The sequence below is a fragment of the Schizosaccharomyces osmophilus genome, chromosome 1, assembly GCF_027921745.1.
Source record: "Schizosaccharomyces osmophilus chromosome 1, complete sequence".
NCBI classification, from domain to species: domain Eukaryota; kingdom Fungi; phylum Ascomycota; class Schizosaccharomycetes; order Schizosaccharomycetales; family Schizosaccharomycetaceae; genus Schizosaccharomyces; species Schizosaccharomyces osmophilus.
Window position 1 is genome coordinate 2613445 of NC_079238.1, and position 17306 is coordinate 2630750.

Sequence of the window (17306 nt, forward strand, 5' to 3'; positions counted from 1 at the left end):
AATGTATAAGACTCAGGCTCACAAAAGTAAGACCTCACCAGGAACGACCTTTGCTGGTATTAGCATGAAGGTGCGCGATGACTATGAGAAATCAAACGTTCTATAAATGAATGTTGGGCTCGGTATTTAAATTAATTTTTGGTTTATATAATTTCTAAACAATTCGATTTCCTCTCTTGTGAATGCGCAGCTAAATTAGTTAGAATTAGAAAGCCGTGATTAAATATTTCAAACACTTACAAAATGGGTACTTGAGATGGATTAATTTCTTTAGGAATGGGTCGAGAAAAGGCACGAAGTTCAGTGCACAGAATTGAGCCTATACCCGTTACACTTAAATGTTTAAGGTTCTTGCAGTTGATCATTAAATAACTTATTGACTGTTAAAAAGTTAGTGGTCGTCAGTATACACTGTGCATACCTTTGCTGTCAACCCGGTACAGTAGGAAAGGTGGATGCGTTCGAGAAATCTTGAGCTGCAGTTAGAGAGATGGATTATTGAAATGTCAGTTAAAAATATGCACTTGACTAGGCCAACTCTTTGTAGGCGAGGAAGTTTAGCTATTTCAGCAACGGAGTTGTCCGTTAACCGAAAACAGCCTCCAAAATCAACGTAAGTAAGGTTTTTGCATGACTTCAAGACCATTGTAATTCCTAGATCAGTTAATTCATTACAATGGCCCAGATGTAAGGAGGTAAGATGTGTTTTCAAATTTGATATTCCCGTCAATGCCGCATCTGTGATTTTATTGCATTTGGTTAAATACAAAGTTTGCAATTTTGGAAAAAATTCGCAGATTTTGAGGACATGAGTGTTTGAAAGCTCTGAAAGACCAGTCAAATTAAGACTTCTTAGGGAGCAGAATTTTGAAGGGAATGTATAGTAGTACTCCATAAAGTTGGTCAGATAAAAGCAGCCTGACATATTCAATTCTTTCAAATTTTTGTGTTTCATAACTGCTTTAATTAATACAGATGGATCTTTCATATTTATGCAACCACTGATGTCCAGCTCTATTAAATCACCATGTTCACTTAGTGTTTGCAGAGTTTTTTCGGTTAAAGATATGCAATTAGTTAATTTGAGTTTTTTTAGATGCTTGCAATGTACTAATGTCTCTTTCAATTGTGAGTCATCCAGAAGAACGCATTGAGAAAGTGACAATGTTTTCAATTTCTTCAACTTTGGTAGAGCAGTTAACATAGTTTTCCATGATAGATTAGGTATTCCGCTCAAATCCAGGACCATGGTGTTTAAATTGTTTAAAAGTATAGCACTAACCATGTTATCGGTTAATCTAGTACAGCCAGAAAAATTAATCCTTGAAAGATTCTTCGATCCTAGCAACAATAACATATGCTCATCTGTAACGAAGTTGCTCACATACGAGAGATTCAGTTTTCTAGAGTGCACACAGTAATTTTCGGCATTTTCAAGTGTTTTTAAAATTCTTAAAAATCTCTGGAAGTCAGGTAACGTTTTGAAGACCAATTTTTCCCATATGGTCGGTAAGATAAATTGGCACCATACGGGACTCACTGTTAGACAATTATACAGGTCGGACGTTTCCATATAAGAGATAATTTTATAGCAAATTTCATTAGGCAAAGACGTATTAAAGCTCATCATCTTGTGAGTTATTTGTAAGTTCAAAAAGTCGTCCATTGAAGAAAAGCCATTTAAAAGGTGTTTGGTGAAATGTAAACAAACATACAAAACACTAAGTCTACAACGTGTTGCATAGTAGCTATACACAAAATAAAACATAAAAAGTAAGATATTTAAATAATATTAGTCAAAGAACCACATCAGAATGAAAGTCATTTCTCATACATTTACCAAAGAGCTTCGAATAGTTTATGTCCTCATAATACTTATTCAATCAAGGAGCCACGAAGTTAGTAAACTAAAAAGTAACGTAAAGATTCGAGTATATTGTTAATAGGAGTCATTAGTTGTCAGAATAAAAAAAGGTAGTAGTCGTAGAACAATCAAATTAGCGTCCACTCTTTTCAAGAATTTCCATATAGGATTTCCTTGTTTTATCTTTAAGGCGTTTGTTTTTTGAACGCATCCTTTTTCTATCCGGACGAACCACAATCACAGGAATCGGACTTCTCTGCAAACAGAATTTGGAAACACTTCCACTGGATAAAAGGGATTGAAAACTGTTTAAAGGCTTTCCCCTGGTGCCTACAATCAAGCTGTCGGGTGAATATGTATGAATAGTTCGAAGAATCATATCCTGAGGCTTTCCAACGAGGAGCTCGACTATAATAGACACAGCTTTTTCTTCGTCAATTTTTCTTAGTAAAGATGCCATCACGTTTTCTGCCATTAGGCGATATGAGTTTTCGTCCAATAACTCTTCCGCCATTTTGGAAGAAGGATCAATGACTCGCAAGATAACGACTTCATCGTTGTCAGACAAAAGAGATTCGAACAAGTACTCTACAGCAAATTCGGAGTATATATTTTCATCCATACCACATAAAAATGTCCGAGATGCTCGAGTCCATTTGTAAGCTCGATGTTGAGTTTTTAAAGTTAGAGAAAACTCCGATGCAGCTTTATTGTTAAACGTATCAAACGAGATCCTTTTAAGAAAATGTGGACTCGGGGGAGGAGAAGCTAAGCTATGTGGTCGATTGTATGGGTACTCTTCAAATTGTGGCTGTATGAAACCAGCACCCTGAGCGGCAGCAAATGTAACAGAACTCTTAGCAACGGGACGAACCATCGGTTTGTCCATAGATGACCTAGAGCTTCTAGTTACGGGTGTTACAGGCTCTGAGTGCGCCTGTCGCTGAACATTGGTACCTATTGTAAGTTTGCTTTTTTCTTTCGACTCAGGACGAGGAAGATTTCCGAACGAAATTCCTTCTTTAGCATTTCCATTGCTGTCGGACTGATCTTCAGACATACCAATGTTCTCAGAGTGAAAAAGATTATTAAAATAGCCAACGACTAAAGGTGAGGGTTTAAGCAATGGTTATTAAAAAAAAAAAGAAAAAAAGAAAAAAAATTCAGCGTAGTAATAGTCTAAAATCAACTTAAAACTGAATAGACGAAACTGAGCACCGAAGGTAACAAATGACACTATTCAAAAAGAAAAATTGTGGTACTAGCGATCAGTCTGTTTACCAGCTTACAATAAACACAATTTTTCACTGTAATTTTCAATAATTGGTTAAGACAAGCGTTCTGGTTGTTTTTTGTTCTGGTTTCGCTTTGCTATTGAGTATGGTAGAAAGCTGATGTAGATGAAAGTGAGGCCATTAGAATTTTTCCATATATGCGAGGAACCCGTAAATCGGTAGCAACAATATATGCTATTTATAGGAAGCTCTTCATTCTACGAGAGCGGTTTTCACCAGATACTTATGGCCTTGATAGGCTTTTAGCGATTTTTTGAAATTTTGTCTACATGAATTGCTTTCAATCGCCAAAGAAGGTCTCATCAACAGAAAGACATTTCCTTATACCAATAAATATAAATTTGAACTACTATAACGTCCGGAAGCCAGATTATGGAAACAGGATTATTTTCAAAAAAGCAACAGCTACAGGTTTCAAGGCATGAGAAGTTTTGATATATATTTCTTAATTATAAAAAATTTGACTATTTATTGTATGTGAAAAGTGTTTGTACTTTTGATGAGCATTGATAGTGTTACTCATTATGGAAAAGTTTTTCTTCCTCTACCACACTTGGCAACTGACAGGAAGCCAGAACAAAACATTTATACTTGTCAATTGATAAAATTGGCTTTAAATTTTGAAAGTATTTTTGTTTCATTGGCAAGGCTAAAGCTGAAGCCAAAATTTCGCTTTCCCTCTAAGCTTTTAATTCAACGAAATATTTGTGGATTTAGACGATATCATATATTCACAAAGAAAATGGCAGCTGTGGAACAACTTACGATGAATTTGAACTCTTTAGGTTTGCAGGATCATACTCTTCGTGAAGAAGCTGATGTTGAACACAACCCTATTGATCTCTACCGCAGTTACATTTCTACTGAACTGTCCAAAATCAGTGGAGTAGATGCTTCTCTTATATATCCTGCTTTGGAAACTTCAATTAGCAAAGACTCTGCTGACTTGAATCTACCAGTTCCTCGTCTTCGTGCAAAAGGTGGTAAGCCTCAAGAATTGGCTGCTAAATGGGCTGAAGAATTTCCTAAGAATTTGGTTGAGGTTGCCGCTAATGGAATTTTTTTGCGTTTTAATTTCATTGGATCTTCCCTTACCAAGTTGGTTTTGCCAATGATTTGGAACCAACGAAAAGAATTTGGTCGTAACGAGTCCGCTAAGGGAAAGGTGGCCGTCATTGAGTTCAGTAGCCCTAACATTGCTAAACCTTTCCATGCTGGTCATCTCCGTAGTACAATCATTGGTTCTTTCCTGTCCAACTTGCATGAATCCCAAGGTTGGAAAGTACATCGTGTTAACTACTTGGGTGATTGGGGTAAACAGTTTGGTTTGCTTGCCATTGGCTTTAAACGTTATGGAAATGATAAGGAGTTGGAAGAAAATCCTATGCGTCATCTTTATGATGTTTACGTGAAAATTAATGCCGATGCTACTGCTGAAGAAGAAAAGATTCAGCAAGAAAGCGCTGAAGCTGAAAGTAAGGGTGTTCCTTACACTCCCTTCGCTACCCTCCATGACAAAGCTCGTGAGTTTTTTAGGCATATGGAAGCTGGCGATGAGCAAAGTCTTAAGATTTGGTCTCGTTTCCGTGAACTAAGTATTCTCAAATTGAAGGAGACGTATGAGCGCCTTAACATTGAGTACGACGAATATGACGGTGAATCTCAGGTTTCCCTTCCATTTATGGATGAAATGACTGATCTTCTAAAACAGAAAAACCTTGTCGAACAAGACAATGGTGCCTTGTTAATTGATTTAGCCAAATTTGACAAGAAACTTGGCAAAGCAGTCGTCCGTAAGAGCGATGGTGCCACCCTTTACTTGACTCGTGATATTGGTACCGCTGTTAAGCGTTATGAAAAGTATCATTTTGACAAATCTATCTACGTTGTTGCTTCTCAACAAGATATGTACTTTGCTCAATTATTTAAAATTTTTGAGCTCATGGGTTTCGAATGGGCTAAAAAGTGTGTTCATATTAACTACGGTCTTGTTCAAGGAATGAGTACTAGAAAGGGTAAGGCAATCTTCTTGGACGATATCATGGAGGTTGCCAAAGAAGAAATGCATAAGGTTATGCAAAATAACGAAGAGAAGTATTCTCAAATTGAAAACCCTGAGGAGGTTGCTGACATTGTCGGTAAGACTGCTATCCGTATTCAAGATTCAACTGGTAAGCGTATCAATAACTATGCTTTCGATTGGTCACGTATGACTTCCTTTGAAGGTGATACTGGTCCTTACCTTCAATATGCTCATTCTCGTTTGTCATCTGTTCAACGTAACGTTGACTTTACCGATGAACAGATGAAGAATGCCGATTTGAGTTTAATCACAGAGCCTGATGCTTATGAGTTGGTTCGCTTGCTCGGCCAATATCCTGATGTTTTGAAGAGCGCATTCCGCTTCCAAGAAACATCTACTGTGGTTACATACCTTTTCAAGCTGACACATGCTGTTAGTAAATTGTACGATATTCTTTGGGTTAAGGGTCGTGAAGAAAACTTGCAACTTGCACGTCTTGCATTGTTTGGAGCTGCTAAACAAGTTTTGAACAATGGTATGAGATTATTGGGCTTGACTCCCTTAGAGAGAATGTAGGTTGTTATAAAATAAAATTAAGATTTTTGTGACGGTAAATAGAAATTTATTATCCGAAATATGTTGTACACAGATGGGGTAAATGAAACTTATAAAATTCGGGTCAAAGTTTGAAATTGATGAGAGCCAGATATTAAGAGTATGACATTAAAGACATGGCTTTAAAAAAAAAAGGGGGGGGGGGGGGGCCGATTTTTAATTGTTTGACAACGACTATGTTAGTGAAGCGAGTGAAAACAAGACGAATGACAGCAAAGGGGAAAACGAGAATTCAAGTGAGAGAAGTTGTAGAAAATGGGATTCAGTTATTTAAGCATTCCGGTTGTTGCATGGCAGACAGAGCAAGAGTGGATGTAGTACTAACCAAGGTGGGAGGAGAGATCTGAACAGACCTAGGGTTCAGGCATTTGCTCTTTTTCTGAAATGGAAATAAACGACCTAAAAGAGACTTGACAAAATCAAAATTTCTTTTAAGAAGACTTTTTGGGGATCGCGCAGAAGGACGCGCTCGGGCAGGTCCTTGTTCTTGTGCTATGGGAACACTTTCCTTTAGAAAATGATTTCGAACATCATTTTCGAGAATGGGATCCATAAAGCAGCTGGAACGAACTTTGCCTTGATATTCAGTGGCGCCTGCTGTTATCAATTTTCGGTTCTGAGCATTCATTCTTGTACCGGAAAAAAAAGGAAAACGACAATAATAAAAATAAGCAATAACAATAAAAGTGAGAATGAGAATGAGAATAAGATTTTAGACTTGGACTTAGAGGGGGGAATATAAAACTGTAGATCATAAAAAACCAAAAACAAGAAAGCACAATTGAGAATATCTATATAAATAAATAATTTTAAATCGGAAACCCAATTCACCGTTTCTTAGAGTCAATATGAAAGAACTGAGCAACGCTAGTAATTTAAATTTCTTCTTTAACAGGACACACGGAAGCTTTCTTGAGCGGTATATTTAAAGGACAGGATGAATAGCGGAAGTTTTGTATGGAAACAAAACTTCCTAAATGATATGTGCAAAGAACAAAAACGACACGGGATGAACCAAATGGTCCATAAATGAACCTGAAAGGAAAGGAACAAAAGGTAGGAAAAAGTAACAAGATTCCCTTCAGTTGATAGCCCTGAATTTCTTTTAAGAAGAGTAAAAATGGAAGCAAGAAAGTCGTTTGATGAGTCTTACAAAAGAACACATTCCTTCATTGATAAAAGTTCGTCATGCAATTCTGATCGTTGTTGAAAATGGATGACTTTTATGATACTTTGTAGTTCAACCAAAAGATGACAGCAGTTGTTTAGTAGTATCTGTTTGAAGAAGTAGAAAGTAATGAGAAACTCAAGCATCATATTAAAATAGCAATTCGTAAAGCCGGGAACTATTTGTTTAATAAATTTGGAGGTTTTCATCTAAAAAAAAAAGGGAACGGAATGTGCTATATTGGTTTACGGTTTTCTAAATGCTTGTTTTGACAGATGCTAAAGTTAAAACGACTCTATCCTCTTTTGCATTCTTTGTTTTAAGTGAAAAGCTATTTCCTTCCATTGTTTACTTTACACGTATGAAACCTTTGTTTATTAAAGTACTGGTTTTATACTGCACAATTTCAAACTCATAGTATAATGTCATGTAGTCGTTTGTTTATTTACCTTGTAAAGAAGGTTAAAATGACCAAGCACACTACTGAGCAGTATTTCATAAAATCAGATATCTTTCTCTTTGTTTTTGAAAATTCTTTTAAAATCCTATCGCGTTCTCATCCACTAGCTTTGATAATGAACCGTATGTTCTTAAACCGTCTTCAATCGAAAACGTACTACCGGCATTCAAAGAAAAAAAATTTCACTATAACTAATTATTTGTCAAAGTTTCTTCAAAAAACGAGCTTTAATTTGTAAAAAAAAAAATAAATAAAAAATAAAAAAAAGTTATGATCTATTTATTTATTATATTAAATGCCGCATCAAAGTCTTTAGTACGATGCTGCTCTATTGCTGGTACGTTACCTTTCCTCTGGGGAATACGAGAACATTGTCGAAACAACATCGACTCTTTAATAAACGTTCTTTAATAGTCTAATCTTTTCATACGCTCTCTTCTTTCTCGAATATTATAATGCCAATGCCAGGTTCAGCAAATCAAGAGCCTTTGGCAGAGGCAGAAACAAACATGCTGCAGCGATTAGAACAACTACAAATGCAGACGTCCAACATTCTTAAAAAACTGCATTCTACTACCACTTTCTCGGAAACATCATCAGCTGACCATGTAAACGAGAATGGTATCGTTGCTGCAAGCTCTACTTCTGCGATGCCTTCCGACAACATTGATTCATTAACTGAGGCGATGGTTAATGTGAAAATAGATGAAGATCAGAAAAAGCAAGAATTTGCTACCAATTCCAATACCGAGGACACTCCTTCTCAAGAACAACAAGAAACCCCTCAGATACCTACTTCTATTTCACCTAGCAAAACGAAGGTTAAAGCTCGAGCCATTCGACCTTCCACAAAGCCGACTCGGGAATCCCTTTCAACCGATCAACACCAGCGAACTTTACCATCCCGCTTGTCCGGTCGTCTTTCCACTGGAGTACAAGACACAAGACTTTCATCGCCTGGTATTTCTCCATCCCCAGTACGTCCTCCTTCTTCTCTAGCATCTCGTTCTTCATTACCTTCCTCAGCTTGTCCTAAAGTTGCATTATCTACTCCCAAGTCGCCAGCTTTGGTAAATCCTCAAGTTGCTAGATCTAGATCTTCCCTGGGTGTTCGCCCTCCCTCCAGAATCACCGTCAACTCTACTTCTATTGCACAAGATACTGCACCTAAAGTACAATCCAAGCCTTCCAATGGAGAGAAAGTTTCTTCACCCGGAGCCTCTCCCAAAGTATCTGCAAGACGAACTAGTGGGGTTTCCATTGTTCGTCCTGCTACTCGGGCTGCAACAACACGTCCAATGTCACGATCTACGGGTTCCTCCTCTGTAGGGATACGTGGAAATCAACCTACCACACAAACTCCTACCGTTCCAAAGGCCAAAACCAATGTACATGCAAATATCCTTCGTCCTTCTACTTCTGCTTATACCGTACGTCCTGGCTCCAGGATTCTCCGTGATCCCGATCCATCTCGCGATTCATCCAGACATCCTCCGACTTCTTCTCTGCGTAATAACTCATCCCTGGCAGTTCCCTCTCCGCCTATCGGTACTGTAAATAGATCACCGTCAAGATTAGGACAAACTGGAGCTAATATCAGGAATCCTAGTGCTAAGGTAATCAGACCTTCAACTGCAGCTGACGTACGATCTCCTTCGAGAAGTACTACTGCTACTAGAACGCCCTCTAGGCTAGGGCATACCGGGGCTCCTATTAAAAACCCAAACGTTAGAGTAGTTAGACCTGGAACTGCCGCTGCGGTGCACTCTCCTGCTAGAAGCACTATTCCAAGAGCACCATCTAGGTTAGATCAAACGGAGGCCACTGTAAAGAAATCAAACGTTAGGGTAATGAGACCCGGGACTGCCGCCGGAACACGTTCACCTTCTAGAATTACAGCACCAAGGACGCCGTCGAGACTAGGACAGGCCGGACCCGATACTAAAAAATCAAATGTTAAGATTGTGAGACCCGGGACTGCTGCTGGAGTACGGTCTCCTTCTAATGCGGCTGCCCCAAGAGCACCGTCTAGACTTGAACAAACAGGAGTTAATGCAAAAAATTCAAGCGCCAAGATAATGAGGCCGGGCACTGCCTCTGGGATAAGATCTCCTTCACGACTTGCACAGGCTTCAGTTCCTTCGAAAACTCCGATTAATGGAGTTCGAGCAAAAGCTTCAAATGTTGAACGACCCACATCCTCATTACGAATTCATGCACCTTCTCGTCCTTTACAGCGCCCATCGATCATTCGCCCAACCACGTCTTTACGACATGAGCGAAGCAAAGTTCAAGGAATATCCAGTCCATTGCCAGAAGATATCGACGTATCTAAAAAGTGTGAGTCCAACGAATCCTTAGACCTCAACAAAATAAATTGACAACACGTCTCTCCTTTTAATGTTTACGACCAAGTTTCTTTTAGGTGGTTAATTTTATACGAGTGTTTGTAATAGTCACTTCATTTAGCATAATCATTCCGTAAAATCAATTTGATACTTTCTTGTTTGAATTGTTGCATTTCCTTTTTCCCATCAGCTATGTTCTTTCCGTTACTCCAGTCCATCTGTTATTATTCCTCAACTTTTATATGTTTACCTGCGAAAGGGTACGCGCCAAAATCATTATTATACTTGTTTATTAATGAAAGCCTTCGTTGCGTTAAGTTGAATAAGAAGGGGTAAGGGATATTCTAAAAGCAAAGAAGTCTAAAGAGCTGTGGTTCTATACAAAAACCAAACAAACCAAACGCGAGTTGAGTTGAAGCTGTTGACAAAGTCTGTTTTTGTTCGTAATTGCTCTTTCAGATTGGTTTTGATTGTTATAATAATGAATGATTTTATACCCGAGGCTTCATTAAACGGTAATGCAAAAGAACAAGAAGTGACTTCTACAAATTATGCTTTGAATGTAAGTAATTCCTTTTCTGATAGTTATATTTGTCTTTGTGTCTTTCTTGTTTCATTAAGTACCTTGGATTCAATGAGTTACACTAAATATTGGAGAGTCTAGCTTTTCCTGAATTCAAGGTGCAGTAATAAACTGAGACGACTCTCATACTTCTAACTTGCTCAAATATTACCACCTGCATTTTTCTTCATACTAACATCGTCCTAGATTTCTGATTTTGTGTTCTCAAACGGATTCCTGCAGGGTGCTTTTTCAGATACAAACCTACAAATTCAGAACAATGTATACCACCTTCATGCTTTGTTTCTAGCTCGCTCGCCTGTACTCCATCAAAAAATAATAGAAGTGTCTTCGACGGGGATGCCCTATAATGTCAAATTGGGAATTGAAGATCCTTACGTTACCAAAAAATCAACCATTTTCGTTCTTTCTTCTCTTTATCGCGATTCCGTTACCATACCAGCTGAATTGAACCCCTGTTGTATTCTTGCTACCAGTGCATTATTGGGTCTTGACGGATTGGCTTTTGAAGCTGCCGCAAGTATTGAAAATTCAATCAATCCATTTACAATGGAAAATATTCTTACCTTTTTGGACCCAAAACTAGAAGGCTTTGAGAGGCTTAAAATTGGAGCATATCCTAAATACACTGCAGGCCTCTTTGACAAGGCTTTAGAAGTTATGTACACAACTCTTGTTAATCATTGGGATAAGGAATACGCTAATGTGCTTCGCAACCTTCCTTTTCCTGCCATCAAAAACCTTTTGGAAAGCGACAAGCTCACTGTCGGAACAAGCAGTATGGCGCGCTACAAACTCGCTACAGAAATTGTAAGAATGCGAAATTCATACCGCAAGCAATACCGCATAGAAGGACGAGGAGATGAAAGTGTTGTATTAGCTTTCGGAGAAGGTAATCGATCTATTCAGCTAGTCAGAACCGCTTCAGGTCCTGAGTCAAGACGGAAAACACTTTGGAAGGCAGCCTCAAGTCAGTAAGTCCAAAAAATAGTTTATATGAAAACAAAATATGCTTTTATATGAGCTTTATACGATTTCTGGATATCTGTTTATCTGTGCATATTTTTAATTAGCTTAATTGTTATTTATTTTTATATTACACACATTTTACAAAATTAAACAAAAGCAAAAACTATGAATACATTGAGAAATTTCTTTTTTTCTTTAGTGAGTTTATGTCTGTTGTACTTTTAATGATATTTTGAGGGATTTCAGGCAAAAGGTCTAGCAAATTAAGACTTTGAAAAACGAAGGTTGCTAAACAACAGTAGAAATACAAGACAACTCATAAAATGCAGCAATCATCTTTCAGTACTGTTAGAATTACTAGTAAGTACGTTTGTATATATTCTTTCAAAATTTTATTAAACCGTATTATCCGTTAAACAAAATGATTTCAACCCAATATTTTACCAGCTTCAATCAGCTTTACGTTTCTTCTTCACAGGTTCTTCAGGTGGTACGAAAGCCTTTTGTCTTTCTCCTTCTTTGAGTTTCTGTTTCTCTTTTTGTTTCTCTCTCTTTTCTGAGCGAATTTTTCGTTCTTTTTCTTCCTTCTTCAAGAAATACTCACCACTCTCAATTTCAAGATCAAGCTTACTAGGTTGTTGAGGAGGAGGAAATGGTGTGTAGTCCTTCTTCTCCTTAACTTTAACAGGCTTATGGCGTGCAACATTCCTCTTCTTGAATTGAGGTAAGAATCTATCCCACGATTCGTTAACTAGCGTAGGGTCTTTAGCCAATTCACGCTTAATCATTAATTCTTTGATGTGATAAATTGGGTGAATATTATGCATGCAATCTTCAACAACTCTCCGAAGTTCCTTTAATCCTTTGTAACCACCCATAGCAGCTACAGTGGTACCTTGTACCAGAATGTAGCATTGTGTCAACAATTCTAATGCCTTCAAGGTTTGACCGTTATTACCTACCAGGCGTTGACGACGCTTAACGAATCGTTCCTTGTTGCGAACAACATTACCAATTTTTATAATATCACATGCTACACCATCCTGCATAACTTTAATCGCTTGAGGAAATGGAACACTTCGAGACAGCAACTTAATCATGTCTCTAGCATCCAAAATAGCATATGGATCAAATGTTTTTCTAGTGGTCTTGACAGTCATACTACCCTCTACCAAGTCAAGAACGCAAGCAATTCCGTACTTATCCAAAGCCCTTGTTACATGAGGCCAGACTTCTCGAAGATATTTTTCACGATATTTAGGGAATAGGGTAGCGAAACTGGACTCTTCCAAAAAGGGCTCAGATGTTTCTTCTTTGGAAAAAGGATCAATTCTCCACTATTAAAGTTAGCTGAATCCCTTCTCGAATACCCAATGCCATTTTACACGGTATCTGAAATTTTTTACTTACATGATCAATATCATCAGTATCCCAAGGTTTCTCACGTCTTTCAATAGTTAAAAAATAGTTCTTTAAAGTAAGTAGTCACCACTGCATACCTGTAACGTTTATTTTTATTCACAATCACTATGCCCAGTTAGTTTCTAACAGAACAGCATATATTTACTTACCATTGGGTTGTTCCCTATCTTCCAATTCACTCATTTTCAAATTCTATAAGGATTAAAAATGATTTCTTCCCTTTGAAGGTCAGTTCTAACTTTTGGTGGTGAAGGGAGTTGGTTCGTTCTACTTCAATCGAAAGCTTTACAAAGGCATACCAAGTTGGGACTGCCAACATCAGTATCCTTGTCTATAACTTACAAAGTCGCATTTTTATTCTACAAAATGAAATAATTGTTGATATTACTGTTAATTGAACTTATAAAGTTGGATGAATCGGACTATGGCGTTCGTAGCGCGAAAAAGTTTTCCTTATGAAAAGCCTTCAACATGGTTTCCAGGCCATATGCATAAAACTTTAAAAAAATTGCAATCACTTTCTTCAAAAACAGATATACTAGTTGAAGTTCGGGATGCTCGTATTCCTTTGACCTCAAGGAACTTTGCCGTTGAGTCGATTTTGAGAAATAAAAACCGGATTATTGTTTACAACAAGTGTGATCTAGCCGTTCCTTGTGAGAAGTCTCTTTCGACTTTTCGCGATGAAATGGCACATCTGCAACAGTCTTTTCAATGTATGCAAGACTGGTGCCAACAGTCTCAGAGAGTCACATTCAAAACAGTAGATGCTTCTGCCTATGTATCTTCAATACCTCTCTATGCCAAAAAACTATTAAAAAGGATTCGGAATATGTCTGTTCATGGTCTTACTAGTAATGAACGCGTTCACGTATACTTCGTAGGGATGCCAAATACGGGGAAAAGCAGTATATTAAATTCCTTACGACACGTAAGCTTGCGCCGTAGTAAAGCTGCAATAACTGGTAACCACCCAGGTGTTACGAAGCACTTTAGTGAAGTCGTCAGATTGCTAGACGATGCTGAGGTGTTCATGCTTGATACTCCAGGTAAATTACTGTTCAATTAACACAACATCATCTAAGTTCAATTGATTCTAACCATCACATAGGTATCATGACCCCATCCATCGCTGCGCCAGAAGATATGCTGAAGTTGTCTTTAGTTGGGTGTGTCAAGGAAGGATTAATTGACTCAGTGACTTTAGTGGATTACTTGCTTTTTCGAATCAACTTAGTAGACCCTTCTATTTATTCAAAATGGTCTCTGCCTACTAATGATGTGGACGAATTTTTAGAAAACGTTGCCCAAAAAACTGGGAAATTATCTAAAGGGGGAGGATACAATGACAGTACTGTTGCTGCCTACATACTTCAAACTTATCGTTCAGGAAAGCTTGGAAGGTTTCTGTTAGATCCCACCGACAAGCCCAGTGTGGAACTACGACTACAGCGTGAGTTGATTAAAAGCCAAAAAAAATAGAAGATACTATTTATTGATTCATAATAGAATAAGGGAAATGTACCTGTACCACGTAGCCAAATAATACCGGTTTCACAAAGTCATATTGGACCCACTGTCTTCTTTCTTACTTTTATGAATCAAACAACAGATAACTATCATAGTAACATCCATGCAAACCAGAAAATTTCATTTCTCTACCGCATAAGTAAAAAAATATGTTACCAAACCAGGATTTCATTAAACAGCATAATCCTAGTCTAAATTTTTCATATCATAAACGCTTATCCACATACACAACTCAAAAAAAAAAAAGAAAAATCTAGTAAATATATCGAACAAATAGGCTTAAAAATAAATTAGTAAATTAACAAGTAAACAAACAAATAAGACGATTTGGTAACGGAGAAACCGAACAATAATTTTTTATCATCCATCCAGGCGAACTTAACCGTATTGATGGCTTCTCTTATAACCGTTGCTGGTAATCGCATGTTCGTAAACTGAAGGATACGGATTTTTCGCTAAATTTGGGGAGTTCACGTCGTCATCACTGACACTAAGCGTAGGTGAGCAGAAATTCGCTCCACGGTGCGCGTCTTGCGAATCTACGGGGTTCAAAGATTCGGAAAGAAACGGGTTAGTAGATGCTACTGGACTGTGGATAAGCTCTTCCAAATCTTGCTGCTGCTCCAAGTCAGAGCGGGCGAATGTGTTCAAATCAGTATTTAAAGAGCTCCGGGGAAGAGCTTCAGTTTGCTGAGAAAACTGAGGAATATGATCATTGGTTTCAGAGGTTTGTTGGAGATGAGATCTATCACTTCTGCTTGAAGGGGTTGCTGAGCCATTACAAGCAGTAATAGGCTCCCGAGCACTAGGGTAAACATCTCTTTCAGTGGCACTGTTGGAATTTGAAGAAGCACTGTACAAAGGACCACCATCTTCGACAGAAGAAACTCCAGCATCGGAAGCCGGAGTAGCCTGTTGCGCATCCTCCAAACTCTGTCGAATGGCCTCGGCCATCATAAGCTTTTCGACGTTGGCAAGGTAATGATGTCTACGATTACTCAAGGTGCGCCTTTGGGAGTTTACACGTGGGGATCTCAAATGTTGCGTGTTATCTGAAGAAGAGACACTGTCGCTATGACTTCCATTAGGGGATGGTTCCAACAGATGAGTATTCAAGAGAGTGGAATTAGCAGCACGTCTGAAAGCGCGTCGACGGGTCTTTTGCAATTTGTATTGCCAGTCTGGATGAATCAAGTCGGTAGTTATGACACGGGGATCGTCAGGCGCAAACTTGGTATTCGAATTTGGGACCCAGGGCCTTCCCTGTCCAGATATATAGAGTTTTTTTAGTTCATTAATCAATGGATGAGACTCTGGATCTAGTTGAGAAGGGGCATTGAAAGAAAAGCGGGACAAAGCAGGATTGGGAACATAAACGACGCCAAAGCGATCTGTCATACAGTATGGACACTTGACAGGCTCTGATATCAAATCGAAATCATTGGGCATCGGATCGTTGGCATGAACGGTTGGCAAATGTGGGTCAGGGCGACGAATTTCCACAAAGCATTCGGAACAAATTGGTTGCGCGCAGCAGCGAGTATAGTTAAAGTTGGGTGGATAATAAAGAAAACAAATTGGGCATTCAAAAGCATTAGCATAAATAGTGGAAATAGCATGGGCATGGTTGTCTTGGGTAATAACATGGGAATTTCCAGAAACGGAATTGGAACGTGAACGAACTGACCGGTCAGCACGATTTTTGACATCACGTTTAAGGGACTTGGAATGTCCTAAAGTATGGAATTTTGCTTCACGGATGGCAGATCGTAACGTCATCGTTTTTTGAGAACCTAAAGCCTTTTCGACAACTTCTGCGACTTTTTCAGGCGGCCAATCTGCACTGTATTCCTCGAGTCCTTTATAAAACGGCATTAACTGGCGTTCAAGCTAAACAAAATTAGTAACGATGGATCCCGAAAGAAAAAAACAAGAGGCAGAAAACATCGATTCTTGACGGAATTAGGAGTCTTTTCAGAATGCATCAATGAAAACATCCTCTACTTTATACAATCGAAAACTTCTTGGGAAACATACCATTAATCTTCGTACAATTGATACTTTATAGGATGGTTCCGAGCCGTAAACACCATGCGGGAAGAGAAATCCACCATCAATTAGGCGCACCAGGTCATTTACAAACTCATCTTCATTGTCATGCTTTTCTTTACCAATCGTGTTGCCCATTTTATTGACAAGATTCGAGGAGAAGGCGTATTTGGCAAAGGTTTCGTTGCGCCCTTCCTGATCGATGGAGGTTAACGACTTTATTATAAAGGAATCGCCACGTCAGCGATGGAGATCGGGTCGGCCTTTTCCTGGTAACATCATTATGGTATGCTTATACACTGCGGACCCCAGTATAAGGATATATTAGAGGATACCTCTATATTAAAATATCAGGGTTTGGAAAGGGACTCCAGAGTACAAGACAGAGATGGAGACAAAGAGAAGGAAGAAAACAACAAAACAAAAAAGAACAAACAAACAAGAAGAGTACATGGGAGGAGCCCACAATTTCATTGATGGAAATGTCTTCTACATGCATATCCACAGAAGCTAGCACTTTGGTGGATGAAGTTTGCGACATAAAAGAGCGACGCCAACAGTATATTGCGACAGAACAGTATTCGAATTAATTGAATCGACTGAAGGTTAAATTGAAATCAACAGATATACGTACCAAAGGTATTTGTTTAATATAAAATAGATAAACAAAATAGGTATCAAGTACTTGTCAAACAGCAATAAAAACAAAAACGTATTGTTTACATACTTTTACAAATGTTTTAATAAGAACCGAACCCCAGGTATGGTCGCTTATGTCTTTGACCTGTAGATACAAAAAAGAAAGTGAATTTCGAGAATCATTTTTAAAAGTAAACTACTTTTTCTTGTTTATTTCTTATAATTTTCTCTCTTTATTGAGTTTGTAAGCAAATAACTCTACCTCTTTCGGGAGCTTACTCATTCGTAGCTAGCTATAATAATTCTTTCTTCTTCCCTTCCCTCTCCTCTTTTCTCCATTC

General features: G+C 38.2%; 9 protein-coding genes across 9 annotated transcripts; 4 read left to right on the forward strand and 5 right to left on the reverse strand.

Annotated features, from left to right (window-relative positions):
* Positions 1-126: 126 nt before the first annotated feature.
* On the reverse strand, positions 127-1630 carry pof2 (F-box protein Pof2; the record flags this gene model as incomplete). Its single annotated transcript, XM_056179992.1, has 3 exons — positions 127-190; positions 241-380; positions 422-1630. The coding sequence occupies 3 exons, from the start codon at positions 1628-1630 to the stop codon at positions 127-129; spliced, it is 1413 nt and encodes a 470-aa protein (XP_056036846.1).
* Positions 1631-1997: 367 nt separating this feature from the next.
* On the reverse strand, positions 1998-2924 carry SOMG_01200 (Usp (universal stress protein) family protein; the record flags this gene model as incomplete). Its single annotated transcript, XM_056179993.1, has 1 exon — positions 1998-2924. The coding sequence occupies one exon, from the start codon at positions 2922-2924 to the stop codon at positions 1998-2000; it is 927 nt and encodes a 308-aa protein (XP_056035655.1).
* A 977-nt stretch (positions 2925-3901) lies between these two features.
* On the forward strand, positions 3902-5758 carry mrs1 (mitochondrial and cytoplasmic arginine-tRNA ligase Rrs1/Mrs1; the record flags this gene model as incomplete). Its single annotated transcript, XM_056179994.1, has 1 exon — positions 3902-5758. One exon carries the CDS (start codon positions 3902-3904, stop codon positions 5756-5758), a length of 1857 nt encoding a protein of 618 aa, XP_056035656.1.
* Positions 5759-6059: 301 nt separating this feature from the next.
* On the reverse strand, positions 6060-6425 carry SOMG_01202 (uncharacterized protein; the record flags this gene model as incomplete). The annotated part of the gene is made up of 1 exon (XM_056179995.1): positions 6060-6425. The coding sequence occupies one exon, from the start codon at positions 6423-6425 to the stop codon at positions 6060-6062; it is 366 nt and encodes a 121-aa protein (XP_056035657.1).
* Positions 6426-7880: 1455 nt separating this feature from the next.
* mmb1 (mitochondrial microtubule binder Mmb1) lies at positions 7881-9806 on the forward strand (the record flags this gene model as incomplete). The annotated part of the gene is made up of 1 exon (XM_056179996.1): positions 7881-9806. The coding sequence occupies one exon, from the start codon at positions 7881-7883 to the stop codon at positions 9804-9806; it is 1926 nt and encodes a 641-aa protein (XP_056035658.1).
* Positions 9807-10254: 448 nt separating this feature from the next.
* Positions 10255-11334, forward strand: btb2 (BTB/POZ family ubiquitin-type ligase substrate adaptor Btb2; the record flags this gene model as incomplete). Its single annotated transcript, XM_056179997.1, has 2 exons — positions 10255-10335; positions 10543-11334. The coding sequence occupies 2 exons, from the start codon at positions 10255-10257 to the stop codon at positions 11332-11334; spliced, it is 873 nt and encodes a 290-aa protein (XP_056035659.1).
* A 440-nt stretch (positions 11335-11774) lies between these two features.
* On the reverse strand, positions 11775-12930 carry mis3 (rRNA processing protein Mis3; the record flags this gene model as incomplete). The annotated part of the gene is made up of 4 exons (XM_056179998.1): positions 11775-12662; positions 12736-12772; positions 12825-12852; positions 12897-12930. The coding sequence occupies 4 exons, from the start codon at positions 12928-12930 to the stop codon at positions 11775-11777; spliced, it is 987 nt and encodes a 328-aa protein (XP_056035660.1).
* Positions 12931-13159: 229 nt separating this feature from the next.
* Positions 13160-14229, forward strand: mtg1 (mitochondrial translation factor (GTPase) Mtg1; the record flags this gene model as incomplete). Its single annotated transcript, XM_056179999.1, has 2 exons — positions 13160-13796; positions 13859-14229. 2 exons carry the CDS (start codon positions 13160-13162, stop codon positions 14227-14229), a joined length of 1008 nt encoding a protein of 335 aa, XP_056035661.1.
* A 426-nt stretch (positions 14230-14655) lies between these two features.
* SOMG_01207 (zf-C3HC4 type zinc finger) lies at positions 14656-16464 on the reverse strand (the record flags this gene model as incomplete). Its single annotated transcript, XM_056180000.1, has 2 exons — positions 14656-16167; positions 16315-16464. 2 exons carry the CDS (start codon positions 16462-16464, stop codon positions 14656-14658), a joined length of 1662 nt encoding a protein of 553 aa, XP_056035662.1.
* Positions 16465-17306: the final 842 nt, after the last annotated feature.